The 13,794-nt window shown below is 35.2% G+C and overlaps 1 protein-coding gene across 1 annotated transcript in view; it reads left to right on the top strand.

Annotated features, from left to right (window-relative positions):
- Window positions 1–13,794, top strand: part of NCAPG (non-SMC condensin I complex subunit G) — a 45,552-nt gene that overhangs the window by 11,700 nt on the left and 20,058 nt on the right. The window contains exons 9-13 of the mRNA XM_081593557.1: window positions 355–478; window positions 2,717–2,806; window positions 3,118–3,297; window positions 8,596–8,706; window positions 11,222–11,341. Of these exons, the coding sequence (XP_081449683.1) occupies window positions 355–478; window positions 2,717–2,806; window positions 3,118–3,297; window positions 8,596–8,706; window positions 11,222–11,341 (625 nt within the window). The remainder of the gene's footprint in view (window positions 1–354; window positions 479–2,716; window positions 2,807–3,117; window positions 3,298–8,595; window positions 8,707–11,221; window positions 11,342–13,794) is intronic.

Genomic DNA, 13,794 nt, shown 5'->3' with positions numbered 1-13,794 from the left:
CGGAAATATGAGCTTCTAATTCAATTTCATCATAATAAACAATAAAGTTGCAGGTTTTTGCTTAAAATTATTTGTTAGTATTACTAGTCCTCTCTATAATAAATGCGGTATAAATTATTTGAATCACGTATGGTATTTTGTCATTTCATCATGTTGATCTGTGAAAGATTATAGGGTCATTTATAAATATTTTTTTCAGAATGTGAATTTTTGGCCTAAAGTCTGTACATATATTTTTGTACCTATAGAGATAAATATAAAAAAGAATTAAGACAAATTAAGTCTGCAGAATAGGTGAAATATAATGTGTTTCTATTTTTGTATTGAAATTAAAATAGTTCTTCTTGAATTTAGGAAACGACTGCTGGCTATCTTACAGGAGATTCTTACTCTACCTACCACCCCAATATCCCTAATTTCTTTTCTTGTTGAGAGACTGCTCCACATCATTATAGATGATAATAAGAGAATACAAATTGTAAGTAATTTTCTTCACTGTTGATAGAAATAAAAGGTTTTGGTCAATAACACTGAATGTCAATTGTGTTTTCAGTGCTTTTGGCTTTATTTGTCTTTAATTGCTTTTGTTTTAGTTTTGTCTCTTTGTGAAGCTTTTAAACTTCTTAAAACCCAGTCCCTCTCACACATGTTTTAAAAAATATTTCTTTTCTTCTCTTACTGTACCTATCATTGTGTTGATTCAGATTGAAATGGAGCAGTTTAGGGAAGAGGTGGCATAGGCATTGGTTGCTAGGTTTGAGAGATGGCTGAATTTATACATTTGTTGTTGTTCAGTCGCCAAGTTGTTTCTGACTCTTCGTGACCCCATGGACCCCATGGACCCCCTGTCCCTCACCATCTCCCAGAGTCTGCCCAAGTTCATGTCCATTGAATTGGTGATGCCATCCAACCATCTCATCCTCTGTCGCCCTCTTCTTCTGTCTTCAATCTTTCCTAGCATCAGGGTCTTTTCCAGTGAATTGGCTGTTTGCATCAGGTGGCCAAGGTTTTGGAGCTTCTGCTTCAGCATCAGTCCTTCCAAAGAATATTCAGGGTTGATTTCCTTTAAGATGGACTGGTTTGATCTCCTTGCTTTCCAAGGGACTCTCAAGAGTCTTCTCCAGCACCACAGTTTGAAAGCATCAATTCTTCAGCTCTCTGCCATCTTAATTGTCCTGCTCTTATATCTGTACATGACTACTGGAAAAACCATAGCCTCAACTATATGCAGGAGAAGACAATGGCAGCCCACTCCAGTACTCTTGCCTGGAAAATGCCATGGATAGAAGAGGCTGGTAGGCTGCAGTCCATGGGGTTGCTAAGAGTCGGACACGACTGAGCGACTTCACTTTCACTTTTCACTTTCATGCATTGGAGAAGGAAATGGCAACCCACTCCAGTCCACTCCAGTGTTCTTGCCTGGAGAATCCCAGGGACGGTGGAGCCTGGTGGGCTGCCGTCTATGGGGTAGCACAGAGTCGGACATGACTGAAGTGACTTAGCAGCAGCAGCAGCAACTATATGGACATTTGTTGGCAAAGTGATGTCTTTGGTTTTTAACATACTGCCTAGGTTTGTCATGGCTTTCCTGCCAAGTAGTTGTCTTCTAATTTCATGGCTATAGTCATCATCCCCTGTGATTTTAGAGACCAAGAAAAGGAAACCTGTCACTGCTTCCACCTTTCCCCGTCTATTTGTCATGAAGCGATGGGACCAGATGCCATGATCTTATTTTTCTTAATATTGAGTTTTAAGCCAGCTTTTCACTCTCCTCTTTCACCCTCATTAAGAGGCTCTAGTTCCTCTTCACTTTGGTTTCCTTTCCCACTGGACACTTTCTGGATTTGTGACTTTACCCAAATTATTTAATTTAGAATTTTTATTTGTTTGCAAAATAAGAATAACAGTATTTATCTTTTATTGTTCCATGAAATAATTTTCATAAAGTGCTTGGTAAATACAAAAATAAATATCTTTATTTTTTTTTAGATAAATAAAATATTTTTAAAAAATTATATTACTATTTTCAAGTATTGTTATTTTTCTCTGGGGTAGCCTATAAAACAGACTTGTATCATTGATTTTCATAAAATTGTAAATCACAAGTTAATTCAAAGGTTGTCTTTTCCAGCCCTTCCTTATACAGATAATATATAAATTCCTTCTACAACACTGCCAATTAGTGGTTATACAGCAGCTGTTTAATGTACCTTCATTAGGGATGCAACTTTTTAATCTACTGTCTCCAATGCCTAGTGTCTCTGAAAGGGAAGTGTTTAGTTTGCTGTCATTATGCCTTGTACACCCAAAGGAAGAATTAAAGAGTATTCTTATTTTTGTGTTCCACTCCCATTGAAGCTTAACAAGAGAGGGAGTTGAGGATTAGAGGTAGAAAATTTTAGTTTTATTGTACCTAAGATTAGAGGCTTTTTTCTTTTTTTTTCTGTTTCTAAGCACTGTATGAAAGAGAATTTATCTTCAGTGTTTATATGCCTATTTACCTTTCCAAAATATTAAGAGTTTTTAGTCAGATGTGTTGTTTGGTCATTTTTTTCTAAAATTGTCTAGGAAATAGAATGTGTGCCATTTTTGCTTATGTTTTGCTCTATTTTTGAAAAGATTGTGGATACTGTTTGGAGTTTTGTATAACAGTTGAATGTCATTTTCTGTTGTATAATATATATTAAAGCATTTATTCTGAATTATAATTTATCAGGTTACAGAAATTATCTCAGAGATTCGGGCACCAATTGTTACTGTTGGTGTTAATAATGATCCAGCTGATGTAAGAAAGAAAGAGCTTAAGGTAACTCTCTTCTAAATTAAAGAAATGCTTGACTAGAATGTAGTTGTGCAAGTCTTTTATTTCTTGTACATTTTCAAAATTTCTCTCACAAAGTTAAATTATAGATTAACTATTAAACTATAAGAGTATCAAAATGTCATCAGATTATGTGAGATTTTCCAGTCTGTTTCAGGAAGACTACAACTTTTTCTATATGTGCCTGACTGATTAACTTGTAGATGGTTGAGATGTTAATAATACTGTTTAGTTTGCTACAGATTTTGTATTAATGGTTTTTGTTTGGTGTTTATACAATTTATATCTTTTCTTAGATGGCCGAAATAAAAGTTAAACTTATTGAGGCAAAAGACTCTTTGGAAAATTGCATTACCGTACAGGATTTTCATCGAGCATCAGAATTAAAAGAAGAAATAAAAGCATTAGAGGATGCCAAAATAAACCTATTGAAAGAGACAGAGCAACTTGAAATTAAAGAAGTCCACATAGAGAAGGTATAGATAACTTTTTTACAGTAAATTTCAGCCACTATTAATCATCATAATTAAACCTTGTTTGCTTAATTTAGCTGCCAGAGTATATTCCCTTTGGAGGGATTTTTTAACAGTACCATGATATAATATGAAAATTATATTTTTCTGCCAGTTCCTTTCTATTTTGGACTTCAAAAAGCTTTAATGAACTTTAATTGTTGTAGCTAGGACTTTATTTGATTTGCTCCCTTGTCATGCTAATCCCTAGGATCTAAAGTCTTTCTTCCTTGCCAAGGAAAATTGCCTTCCAGTGTTTTCCTTCTCTTTGTTTTTTGTTTTAGTTTTTCTTGAATGATTTAGAAAAGGAAAATGCATCTTTCCCTTATTTGTGGAAGACTCATGATCTTTCCTGGAGAAGGAAATGGCAACCCACTCCAGTATTCTTGCCTAGAGAATCCTGTGGACAGTGGAGCCTGGTGGGCTGCCATCTATGGAGTCTCGCAGAGTCGGACATGACTGACGCGACTTAGCATGCGTGCATTGGAGAAGGAAATGGCAACCTACTCCAGTATTCTTGCCTGGAGAATCCCAGGGACAGAGGAGCTTGGTGGGCTGCCATCTATGGGTTCACACAGAGTCGGACACGACTGAAGTGACTTAGCAGCAGCGTGATCTTTCCATCGCTAGGAGAAGAATTTCTATAGTAACAATACTGTTACACATATATTTTTTAAAGTTTAATTACTCTTTTGTTTTAGAAAAAGCTAAGAAACTTTGTTATTTTAAATGAAATACTATATAAACTAGGTAACTAATAAAAACCTTCTGTGTATCGTGGGGAACTCTTCTCAGTACTCTGTAATGAAGAGAAAGCTGGATAGGGAAGAGTTTACTGTACAGGGGAGTTTTGTGAGTTGTGTCATTGAGTTCTGTAGCCATAGACTTCCCTGCTCTAACACGCCACCTTCCCAATGGATATGCCTGAATTTTATTTTCATAGTTAGTAGCTATTTCTTTTGTTTGACTAATTCAGTGGGCTTTTAAATTTGAGGAGGAAATTTAAAGCAAAAATTGAAAATGGAAACTGAAAAATGATATAAACTGCAGATCTGAATTAGAAAAATTTTAACTAAGGTGATGTGTCATGATTAATATTATCTGTTTAACTTTACTTGCTTTGACCTTTTATGTGTTCATTTGTCCTGTTTAAGGGTTATAAATCTGTTACAGTATAATCACAGTATAGTGTAATAAATGCTATAGTCAGGCAAGTGTAGGAGAGGCATCTAAACCACATAGTGTGGTGTTGACTTCTCCAGAAGAATAAATGTTTAAACTTGAGATTTGAAAAATAGTTTTTAAGCTAGTAGTTACAGGATGCTTTTGTATGTGTGTGTGTGGGGGATATTCATGAGTGTGAATTCATTTGATTCTCAATATGACCTAATGAAATTGGTACAGTTATCCTCATTTTATAGAAGGCAAGTAACTTGCCTGAAGTTATATAGATAGTAAATGGTGGAGGCAGGATTCAGACCCAGGCATGTGGCTTTCATTGTGCTTTTACTGCATTCTGTGTTATCTCTCTGCAGTGAGTTGTTAGAGGAATGTTATAGGCAGATGGAGCGACATGTGTGAAAGCCCAGAAGTTAAAGAGTGCCTGTTATGTTAAAAAACTTAAGGTCCATGTGACTATAGAATTGACTGGAAGAGGCAAGAGATAAACCTGGGGGAAAAAATTAAGGGCCAATTCATGTAAGGCCTTGTAAAAGCAATCTTTTAAAAATTGTGCCTTACCCAAAGATCATGTTGTTGTTGTTCAGTCGCTAAATTGTGTTCAACTCTTTGCAGCCCCATGGATTGCAGCGTGCCAGGCTTCCCTGTCCTTCACTATCTCCTGGAGTTTGCTCAAACTCAGTCCATTGAGTTGGTGATGCCATCCAACCATCTCATCATCTGTCATCCCCTTCTCTTCCTGCCTTCAATCTTTCCCAGCATCAGAGTCTTTTCCAGTGAGTCGGCTCTTCACATCAGGTGGCCAAATATTGGATCTTCAGCTTCAGCATCAATCCTTCCAAAGAATATTCAGGGTTGATTTCCTTTATGATTGACTGGTTGGATCTCCTTGCAGTCCAAGGGACTCTTAAGAGTCTTCTCCAGCAACACAGTTTGAAAGCATCAGTTCTTCAGTGCTCTGCCTTCTTTATGGTCCAACTCTCACCTCCATACATGACTATTGGAAAAACCATAGCTTTGACTAGATGGACCTTTGTTGGCGAAGTGATGTGTGCTTTTTATACACTGTCTAGGTTGGTCATAGCTTTTCTTCCAAGGAGCAAATGTCTTTTAATTTCATGACTGCAGTCACTATTTGCAGTGATTTTGGAGTCCAAGAAAATAGAAGTCTGTCACTGTTTCCATTTTTTTCCCTGTCTATTTGCCATGAAGTGATGAGATGATCTTTGTTGTTTGAATATTGAGTTTTAAGCCAGCTATTTCTATTTCATTCTCCTCTTTCCCCTTCATCAAGAGGCTTTTGAGTTCCTCTTCGCTTTCTGCCATTAGGGTGGTATCATATGTATATCTGAGGTTGTTGATATTTCTCCTGGCAGTCTTGATTCCAGCTTGTGCTTCATCTGGCCCGGCATTTTGAAGTATGTACTCTGCATAGAAGTTAAATAAGCAGGGTGACAATATACAGCCTTGATGTACTCCTTTCCCAGTTTTGAGTCAGTTCGTTGTTCCATGTCTGGTTGTAACTATTGCTTCATGACCTTCATACAGGTTTCTCAGGAGGTAGGTAAGGTGGTCTAGTATTCCCATCTCTCTAAGAATTTTCCAGAGTTTGTTATACTCCACACAGTAAAAGGCTTCAGCGTAGTCAAATAAGCAGAAGTAGATGTTTTTCAGGAATTCTCTTGCTTTTTCTATGATCCAATGGATATTGGCCATTTGATCTCTGATTCCTCTGCCTTTTCTAGATCCAGCTTGTACATATGGAAGTTCTTGGTTCATGTACTGTTGAAGGCTATCTTGAAGGATTTTGAGCATTACCTTGCTACCTTGTGAAATGAGCACAATTGTGTGGTAGTTTGAACATTCTTTGGCATTGCCTTTCTTTGGGATTGGAATGAAAACTGACCTTTTCCAGTTCTGTGGCCACTGCTGAATTTTCCAGATTTGCTGACATTGGTGCAGCACTTTAACAGCGTTTTCTTTTAGGATTTTAAATAGCTCAGCTGAAATTCCATCACCTCCACTAGCTTTGCTCATAGTAATGCTTCCTAAGGCCCACTTGACTTCACACTCCAGGATGTTTGGCTCTAGGTGAATGACCTCACCACTGTGGTTATCCCAGTCATTAAGACCTTTTTTGTATAGTTCTGTTTATTCTTGCCACCTTTTCTTATTCTCTTCTGCTTCTGTTATGTCCTTGCCAATTCTGTCCTTTATTGTACCCATCTTTGCATGAAATGTTCCCTTGGTGTCTCCAATTTTCTTGAAGAGATCTCTAGTGTTTTTCGTCCTTTTGTTCTGTTTCTATGCATTGTTCACTGAACAAGGCTCTTTCAGTTGGGTATGTCTTTCCCTTTCTTCTTTGCCTTTCGCTTGTCTTTTCTCAGCTATTTGTAAGCCCACCTCAGACAACCATTTTGCTTTGTTGCATTTCTTTTTCTTTGGGATGATTTTCGTCACTGCCGTCTGTACAGTGTTATAAACCTCCATCTATAGTTCTTTAGACACTCTGTATCAGATCTAATCCCTTGAATCTACTTGTCACTTCCACTGTATAATCATAAGGAATTTGATTTAGGTCATTCCTGAATGGCCTAGTGGTTTCCCTTACTTTCTTCAATTTAAGTCTGAATTTTGCAATAAGGATCTCATTATCTGAGCTACAGTCAGCTCCCCTGGTCTTGTTTTTGCTGACTGTGTAGAGCTTCTCCATCTTCAGCTGCAAAGAATATAGTCAATCTGATTTTGGTATCAACCATCTGGTGATGTCAGTGTGTAGAGTTGTCTCTTGTGTTTTTGAAAGAGGGTGTTTGCTATGATAGTGCGTTCTCTTGGAAAAACTCTCTTAGCCTTTGCCCTGCTTCATTTTCTAGTCAAAGACCAAACTTGCCTGTTACTCCAGGTATGTCTCGACTTCCTACTTTTGCATTCCAGCCCCCTATGATGAAAAGGACATCTTTTTTTGGTGTTCATTCTAGAACATCTTGTAGGTCTTCATAGAACCATTTGACTTCAGCTTCTTCAGCGTTAGTGGTTAGGGCATAGACTTGGATTACTATGATTTTGAATGGTTTGCCTTGGAAACGAACCAAGATCATTCTGTCATTTTTGAGATTGCACCCAAGTACTGCATTTCAGATTCTTTTTTTTTGACTATGAGGGCTTCTCCATTTCTTCTAAGGGAGTCTTGTCCACAGTAGTAGATATAATGGTCATCTGAATTAAATTCACTCATTCCTGTCCGTTTTAGTTCAGTTCAGTTCAGTCGCTCAGTCGTGTCCGACTCTTAGCGACTCCATGAACCGCAGCTCGCCAGGCCTCCCCATCCATCACCAACTCCCGGAGTCCACCCAAACCTATGTCCATTGAGTCGGTGATACCACCCAACCATCTCATCCTCTGTTCGCTTCTCCTCCTGCCCTCAATCTTTCCCAGCATCAGGGTCTTTTCAAATTTTAGTTCAGTGATTCTTAAAATGTCGATGTTTACTCTTGGCATCTGTTTGACCACGCTGACCTGTTTAAAGATCATGGTGTAGAACTAAAAATGAGATTTATGTCTTATGAAGATCACTATTACTCAGGAAATTAATTTCACTCAGACATACTAGTTTGAAGACTTAGAATAATGTAGGCTTGAGATGATTGTGGTCTGAATATGATGATAGTGGATATGGAAAGAAGTCATGGTTTTGAAACATATTTTGGAATTAGTAACAGGGAGAGCAGTGAGTCAGTAGTGTATCCTAGGTCTTTCGGTTTGGATGGCTGGGTAGATGGCAGCAGTATTTATGGATGTTGCACAGGAGGAGGGATTTGGGTAATAATAAGTACCCTTTTGGCCATTTTGAGTTTAAAAAGCCTGTTGGACGTACAAGAGGAAATATCTTATGGCAGTTTTCTATATGAATATGAAACTTTAGAAAATAGTTGAACTAGCTCATAAATGGTAAATTATGTGAATGGTTAAAGTTGTTCAGGGAATGTATATAGAGACAACATGTCTTAGACAAACTACTCAAATATTTGAGGGGTGGGCAGAATATATTCCTACTAATGCAAAATATCTTGTGTTTTGTTTTAGAACGATGCTGAAACCCTACAGAAGTGTCTTCTTTTGTGCTATGAACTATTGAAGCAGATGTCCACTTCAACAGGTATAGGTGCAACCATGGATGGCATCATTGAATCTTTGGTATGTTGAAAGAAATAATGTAGTGGCTGCTTCATATTGTGAGAATTAAATTAAGATAATGCATGTAGAAGACCTGGTATATAAGTTATAATTATTCTTTTAGAAAGTTTGAAAAAATTATACTGGCAAGAGATGCAGAGTATCTTTATTTTTTGAATAGTTAGAGAAATACTGAGGTACAATAGTAATATTTAAAGTACCAGAATCTTACTGTGTAGAAAGACTGAGAACGTTACATTGTAAGCCTTGTGAAAGGAATTTGTTTATTACTGCATATTTAAGGGACTTTTTACTAAAGTAACCCTTTATAGGTGATCTCCATTTTACTCAGGAGAGGGATATAAATTCTGCAAGCCTTAGAACAACATCGTCTGATAGAAATATAATGCAAACCACCTGTTAACTTTAAATTTTCTGGTAGCTGCATTTAAAAATTAAAAAGAAACATGTGAAATTAATTTTAATATATTTAACTCAATATACCCCAGATATTATAATTTCATCAGTTAGTCAATATAAAAATTATATTCTTTTCTTCATACTAAGTCTTAAAGCACATCTCAATCTGGAGAAATCAAATTTCAAGTATTCAGTAGCCACATGTGGTTAGTGGTGACGGTATTAGACATGCAGCTTTAGAGTATTTTTGTAATGTTGCTACTTATCCAAAGCAAATTTTAAATGTATCCAAGCTCTTCCAGGATTCTCCCCAAGGTTTTTTCACTTGGGATTAGTGAAAAACAGCCAACAATTGTGATCTAAAATCTAGTTCCTTGGATTGTCATGAGTTAGTCAATATAGTAAAGAAATCCGATTATTATTTACAACAGTCCAGAGCTGATTAAAACTAGATCTATTAAATCTCTAGAATTTAGTTTTAATTTTAAGGAAGAAGATGTCTCTAGTGAAAAGTGATATTTTAAAATTCTGCTGTGTGCTTCATGTCTGGTTCTGTTGCAGGAGAATGATAAATTATGGTATAATTAACTACACAATTGAAACAGTAATTACAAAGACATATATCCATATATGTGGGAAAACATACAATATTGAGGAAACAAAGAATACAAAATTGAATGGTCACAATGATTTTAAATGTATAAAAGTAATCTGCCTAAAGATTGAAAGAGTAAGGTATTTAGATATAGAAGTAATAATATTTTAATGGAATTACTGTGCTTTAAAAATGAAAGTGAATAAATATTAATGATTTTATAATAAATATAAATAATATTTATTATGGTGTATTATGTAGTATACATTCAGTATTGGGGATAGAGTGTACATGATTTACAAAACACATGTAGACTGCCCTTGGTAGATCTTTTGGTCAAGTGAGAGGGGACATCAATCAAATAAACAAGTGAAAGCTTATGCCATTGATAATTTCTATGAAGAAAAGCTTTATTGTCATATGTTAACTTAAGATAATGAGTTTCATCTGTTCATGGAGGGTGACCTTGAGATTACATTTGAGTGGGCATATTAAGTAGGTGCGGAGAAGCTGATGGCATCCCACTCCAGTACTCTTGCCTGGAGAATCCCATGGACGGAGGAGCCTGGTAGGCTGCAGTCCATGGGGTCGCTAAGAGTCGGACACGACCGAGCGACTTCACTTTCGCTTTTCACTTTCATGCATTGGAGAAGGAAATGGCAACCCACTCCAGTGTTCTTGCCTGGAGAATCCCAGGGACGGAGGAGCCTGGTGGGCTGCCGTCTATGGGGTCGCATAGAGTTGGACATGACTGAAACGACTTAGCATAGCATAGCATAGCATAGCATTAAATATGTGAAAAAGGAAGGGAAGAATGGTATAGATTTACTCTTGTGAATACTGTGATATTAAAAACCTGTGACTATTAAAAACTATTCTAAATATATATATGTAGTTATAAATGTAAAAATACATTGGGTTTCAAAGACTTAGTACAAGCAACATAAGTTATCTCACTTTTCTATAAAATTTTTTAATACCACAGCTAAAAATATTATCTCAATTTTTAATATTGATACATATTGATTACATATGTTGATAATGTTTTATTTATTTTGGAATAAAATGTATTAAAATTAACTTCATCTGCTTCATTTTACTATAATGTGGCTATTAGAAAATTTAAAATGACATATGTGACTTGCATTATGTTCCTAGTGGATAGCACCAATTGGGAGACATTGAAATCAGATCAATTGAATAAACAAAGAGCAAGGGATAGTGCGGTATGAGATGGTACTGGGAGAGACTACACAATAGGGAGTTTTATCTTCTCTTTGAGCACTGGGAAGCCATTAAGTCGGTTTTGGCAGGTGGAGGGAATATAAGGACTATATTTTGCTCTGACTGTTCTTCTGTTTTAGCAATTTACTATTTACTTTTTTGAGTTAATAGACTATATATGGAAATGAAGTAGATCTATGAGGTCTTACAGAAATTTTCATTTTGACCAGCTTTTTAATATACTGTTTTAAATTTCTTGTTCTAGTCAAAATTATTTGAATTTCTAATTCATTTTAGATTCTTCCTGGAATAGTAAATGTTCATCCTATAGTAAGAAATTTGGCTGTATTGTGTTTGGGATGCTGTGGACTGCAGAATCAGGATTTTGCAAGTAAACATTTTGTATTACTATTGCAGGTAGGATTTATCACGTGATTAAAATCTGGATTATACTTCCTGAAATAAATACTCAATCTGTCTGAATGTGCTAGTATTATAAGTTTAATCTATTCCAGAGCTTATTGATGTTGATGATGATGGATGACTTTTAGGAACTCAATTTTTAATCTTTTGATTTTTCTGTTTTTAAAAAGTTTTTGTAGATGAAATGTCAATTATTTAAGGTATTTTAAAATTGATCATATAGCAAATTATATTGAGTGCATATAATATGTCCTGCATTATTCTAACTTAGGAAAAAATAAAATAGGTAATGAAAAACACAAGATAAAAGTTGCAGAGGAAATACACAGTGAAAAATAAACAGTAAATAGTATGTCAGATGGAAAAAAAGCAGAGGAAGGAAATGAAAACTGGGAATAGGGAGTGGGAGCAGTTTGATCAAGAAAGACCTCACTAATAAGTCGAAATTTGGGCCATTACCCAAATGAAACTTCCTTTAATGTTGCATATGATATTGCCAAGAAAAAGAAAGCATACAGTTAGGGAGGACGTGGGTAAGTCATGTGTTCTGGAAATGGTCAAACTGTTTGTGACTTGTATCAAAGGAAAAAAATTTAAAACCATACTTTTTTTTTTTAAGATAGTTCTCAGAAATTTCAGTGTTTGGATATAATTTCCTTTTTTGGAGTACTTTGCATCTAATCAGTTCATTTAATATGCAAGGATTAAATTCCTAATGTTGCTTTGTTTATATTTATCATCCCATGCTCATTATCAGAGTAAAATTTCTATTAAGTGAGATTCTTTTGGAAACTTGGAATGTCAGGTATTATCTTTAAAATGATGTACAATTTTTTTCAAACTGGGAGAAAGATTTTGTACTTTGTCCAGGTGAATCATTTATAGCACTTGGCCATATATCTGGTTTTGCTCTAAGATGTAGAGTAAATCTCCCATTACTATTTAAATCAGTAGGTATTGGCATCAGTGATTCTGCTAGTAATTCTAAAAAGAGTCCCATCTTCTATTACGAATTTTATTGCTTTATAGATGCCCAGGAAATAAAATCCTACATTTTCAAAGAGATTTTGCTAAGAAATTGAACAAGTAAGTTCTCAACTTCAGTTTCCTGGCTTTCTAGAGGAAGGGTAGTGAAGTGTAGATTGACCCCTAGTCATTACTTTTTTTTTTAAGTGGAAGAAAAAATCTTACTAGAACATTTGACAGTGAAGGGTTCATTTATGTCTAGCTTACTCAGTACAGTGCTTTCTGACTCTAAAAATGAGGTAAAACATTCATTAAGATGCCCTATATACCATTATGAGTACTGAAAATTTACAAGTTGTTTTCAAATTGGAATGCTGATAGAGGAAATTAAAGTTAGACAATTATATAAAATTTCTAGTACTGCTGCAAAAAAAACCAGCCTAGAACTCTTTCCAAAGGTACAGTAATGCACTTGACTTTTAAATTTGAAATGTGAATTTTGATCTTTTTAATTTTTGTTGATATAACATGAATAATATGGAGAAGGAAATGGAAACCGAACTCTAGTATTCTTGCCTGGAGAATGCCATGGACAGAGGAGCCTAAGGGACTACAGTCCATGGGGTCACAAAGAGTAGGACACAACTGAGTGACTAACACAATGTGACAACAACATGAATAATAAGTGTTTTGGTCATTTTAGAAGAAATGTAATATGGATTTAATGCTTAAGAGTGTCCTGTAGCATTAGGAAGTTATTTAATACTAAACTCATCCCCCATTTGACAGAGCTATAGGAGCATTGTTTTCTCCTATATAATTTTCTGTAGTGAAAAGGAATTGCCAAAATCAAGTTCATGTGAAAAATAAAAATGTTCCCTATCAAGACTATTTCATAATTTTACCTTCATTTCAAATCAAAATAGTTAATAGTAGCTTTGTCGTGGAATTAAAATTTTTTTTAATTAAAATTGACCTTTTTTTAACTTTTAACTTTGATCTCTGAACTTTTTTCAGGGACTGGATATTAATGTTTGTCTGAAAAATAATAGTATAATTTTTTGTACATTAAAAATGTGAGTGATACCAGATACAAATGCAGTAAAATAAACTGTATGTGGAATTTTGCCTATGTTTTGAATGTTATTCTGGGGTGGACTTTTATTAGATCTTCAAAGGGATTTGCAATCAAAAGAATTTAACCACAGCAGATTCAGTTGTTTATAAAGGTATTTTCAGAGCTATCATTGGAAGATTTTAGATTAAGGGAAAAGAGCTGTATTTTGGGAAAGTAAGAAATCAGTTTTTTTTTTTTTTTAAATCAAGTTTGATTAGCAGAAACTGATTTAAGAAATATATCCACACTTGTTAGAAAGGCAGAAGAGGAAAATTATTTAATTTTAAAATCTTTATTTAAAAAATATCCAATATTGAGAGCTATTGCTAGCCAGTAAAGGACTGAAAAGGGCAAAGATGCTGCT

This window comes from Giraffa tippelskirchi, chromosome 1 (assembly GCF_054371585.1).
Source record: "Giraffa tippelskirchi isolate mGirTip1 chromosome 1, T2T-mGirTip1v1.2.pri, whole genome shotgun sequence".
In the NCBI taxonomy this organism is placed as follows: Eukaryota; Metazoa; Chordata; class Mammalia; order Artiodactyla; family Giraffidae; genus Giraffa; species Giraffa tippelskirchi.
The sequence above is the reverse complement of the archived record's forward strand: the minus strand, read 5'-3'. Positions and strand labels throughout refer to the sequence as shown.